Genomic DNA, 3,209 nt, shown 5'->3' with positions numbered 1-3,209 from the left:
ATGTTAACTATGAGGGGAAGAAAAGACAAATGCTATTTTACCTAGAACATCTCAGCACACACACCTGATCATTTTTCCAACCTTGGGAAGAGGTTTTGTTTCCCTTACCACCTGTGTGCGCCAGAGACTGGCAACTGCCCAATCACTGTAGCTTACATTTCAAGACGTGCAGAACAAATGTTGCAGATCAAAGCAGGATCAACCAACCCATGTCCACGAGTTACACATTTCAAAGAATGAAAAGGTTTATTTGGCTATGCTCAACAAAACAATGGCTAGCGTTTTAAATAGTGTCCAATAGTGTTGCCTCTGCCAGCCAGTCCTTTGGGCCATCGCCTCCCGTCAGTGTCCATAAGTCTCTTGCCTTACACCTCAGTGTCCATCAGTCGCTTGCCTTACGCCTCAGTGTCCATCAGTCTCTTGCTGTGGTCTGTACTTTCTTCTCATTGTCCCTCTCTTGCTCTGGCCACTTTCCTCTCTTTGCCCCCCCCAGCCTTGCTGTGGTCTGTACTTCCCTCCTCTTGCTCTTCGGTTTTGGTGTTATCATTTTACTCCCCGTGCCCTTCCGTCTTGCTTTGGTCTGTAGTTTCCTCTCCTGGCTCCTTAGTCTTGGCTCCCAGTTGTGCTTTTAAAGTGTTGCGTTGCCTCTTGGCCATCGCCTTGGCTCTTGCTTTGGTCTGTACTTTCATCTCCTTGCCCATCCATTTTGCTCTGGTCTTTATTTGGCTGCCATTTGCTCTCCTCTCGAGACCTGGCGGTGACAGCTGTCACAGGGCACAGTTGGATTGGCACATCCCATTCTGTCTTGGATGCCAGCGCCTGCCGTGGAGCTTCGATGCGCAATTGTTCCTCATCAGACAGCGAGCAGGTCAGGCGCTCCAGGTTCACGTCCTCGGGCAGGTCTGCTTCCCGCCGGAAGAGTTCGTACTTGTAGAAGGTGCCATGTCCATCGTCGCTCTTGGTCTCCTTGGTGCCCGTCATCAGCAGCTTCCTACCAACCAGTTTCACCGTCAGTTCATCGGCGGAGAAGCCCGGAACAGCCAGGCAGAGGGTAAAGGGCTCGCCAGACCTTCCGGTGTGTCTGCAGCCCGATACACTATCAATGGGCGCTCCGCCCAGGGCCTTGCTGGGAATGTTCACTTCCTGCAGCATCTGTCGATGGAACTGGTCCATCCAGTCCATCGTCCTCGCCATCTCCTTCATCATTTGGAGCATGTCTCGCTCCGCCCATGCGCAAATGGCCCGAGGGGTGGGCCAGAGGGTGCGCATGGGCTCCAAGAAGGGCAACAGGGAGCAGGAGGGAGGCTGGGCGTGCAGGCGTGGGCACAGCATTGCCAGGGACAGGGCGGCTTTCTGAGGGGAGAGAAGTTCCTTACGGCCTCTGCAGTGCTAGGTAACGCAGGCTGCGATTCTTCGACACCCTCGCTCGCAACTACATATATAGCGTCCGGCCAGGTATTCTGGGCCCTTCTGTAATCATCTCCCCCTGACACAGCCACGCACACAGAGAACATGGGACATTTCCCAACCATGCGAGGAATGAGCGTGACACACTAAGAACTAAAATAGAAGCGGCCCAATGGTGTCGGCGCGCACACACAGTGCAAGTGTGGGCCAAGTGCCCTGGAGGATGAGGCGTGCGCGCGAGGGGATGCCTCACCCGCATTCCAGAAAATCATTAATACAGTCGCCATGACTATTGCCAATCCTGCATTTTTTTTTCACACACAAATAAAAAATTATGTTTATTGCAGGTGAAAACAAATTGATGGTGCAAAGAAATGGCCAGGGCACTGGCTCAGTCTTTCGTTGTTCAACAGTCAATCAATGGAGAACCAATAAAACGGGTGATATAATAGGGTGGATATAGGAAACTTTTACTACTATCTTCATTTTAATAAGTAATGGGCAATTTCGCAGTTTCTGGAGGGCTTTGTGTTATGATAATGTCATTCTAAATATAAACATACAAGGAGTTCAGCCGGAAGCCCACCAGGCCTTGTTCATCGGGCATATTATACAGCACTGGAGAGCATTTTACCCCAGGGTATAGATACAGGGGTGCCGGATAGGGTGGCCAACATTTCAAAATGGCTTCACAGGACACTTTACAAGTGGAGGCTCAAAAATGGTTTGTGGTGTGCTTGTGTTTTTGTCCAGCGCCATTTGTTCGTGCCAACCTTTGGATTCTTTTGTTTAAATGTCCTGTCCTGCTGGCCATCTATGTATGCAGAGAAAATGTTGGTGTTTGGAATGATTGACAGCTCAGGAGAATGTTGATGAGCGCTTGTTGTTGAGTGTTCTCTGAGTGGCAGTCAGGGGTTTGTGTGAGCTGGTGTGTGTGAGTATAGCCGGTGGGTGGCCTGTCTCCTTGTATATAACTAAGAGTAACTGGAACCCATACCTGTATGTGTGTAAATAAAGCTTACCTACCTCACAACAATGACACTTAACACATAGTTTGAAGCCTGGCTTGTTGCTGCTCAGCTCACTAGTATAGCCTTGTGACGCTACAGTGAGCGACACGAAGCGCCGATTTAAAGGTTTGTTTATATCCTTGATGCCTACTATCTTGACATGCGAAGCAATAAAGTTGCTTTAAGTCACTAATCAAATGTTTTCAACATCATGAATAACACCAAGCTGGAAATGTATCACAAAGAATCTGCATATCTATATTTGTTTATTACACAACTTCTTTTATTACATGTCTTAAATCACAGAAAGTACAGTGGGGTTAACTAGATTTTGCAAGTTGGCATTGCATTCTGGGAGTTATAGTTGACATTAAAGCTACAATCCTATTATTTTGGCTTAACATGTTTCTAAACGGATGCACATGTTGTAATATGGCTTTTTATGCAATTTGTTATTTTTCTAAGCACACTCTATAAGGCATTATTACTGTAGACAATGAAATCCAACTATTTGAGCAAAGTTTGCGATCCTGGTCACCCCCTGACCCTCAATCGACACCGTACCCCGCCCCACTCCATCTGACCATCCCACTCCCTCCTTTCTGACTGCAGGCAGCCAGGCACAGTACCACTAGTTCCGGTTTTTCACTTCCATTGCACTTGCACTTACCTGCCTTCGAGCCCTTGGGGGGGACTAAGTAAGTAGGTCCAGCAGCAGCACCTACATGCATTGGACGAGCTTGTGCTTCCCAGACCCCACGACAACAGACAAAATGCCACAGCAGAACAGCT

The 3,209-nt window shown here is 48.5% G+C and overlaps 1 protein-coding gene across 1 annotated transcript; it reads right to left on the bottom strand.

Moving 5' to 3' along the window:
• Positions 1-227: 227 nt before the first annotated feature.
• On the bottom strand, positions 228-1,425 carry LOC138521549 (heat shock protein beta-11-like). Its single transcript, XM_069634473.1, has one exon. It carries the CDS (start codon positions 1,330-1,332, stop codon positions 604-606), a length of 729 nt encoding a protein of 242 aa, XP_069490574.1. The 5' UTR covers positions 1,333-1,425; the 3' UTR covers positions 228-603.
• Between the last annotated feature and the right edge of the window lie 1,784 nt (positions 1,426-3,209).

This window comes from Ambystoma mexicanum, chromosome 13 (genome assembly GCF_040938575.1).
Source record: "Ambystoma mexicanum isolate Mex_15411 chromosome 13, UKY_AmexF1_1, whole genome shotgun sequence".
Taxonomy (NCBI): domain Eukaryota; kingdom Metazoa; phylum Chordata; class Amphibia; order Caudata; family Ambystomatidae; genus Ambystoma; species Ambystoma mexicanum.
This window is presented reverse-complemented; position numbering and strand designations above follow the sequence as displayed.

Excerpts from the sequence above, each read along its gene's own strand:
- LOC138521549 (XM_069634473.1), bottom strand. The coding sequence starts at position 1,332 with ATGCTGTGCCCACGCCTGCACGCCCAGCCTCCCTCCTGCTCCCTGTTG.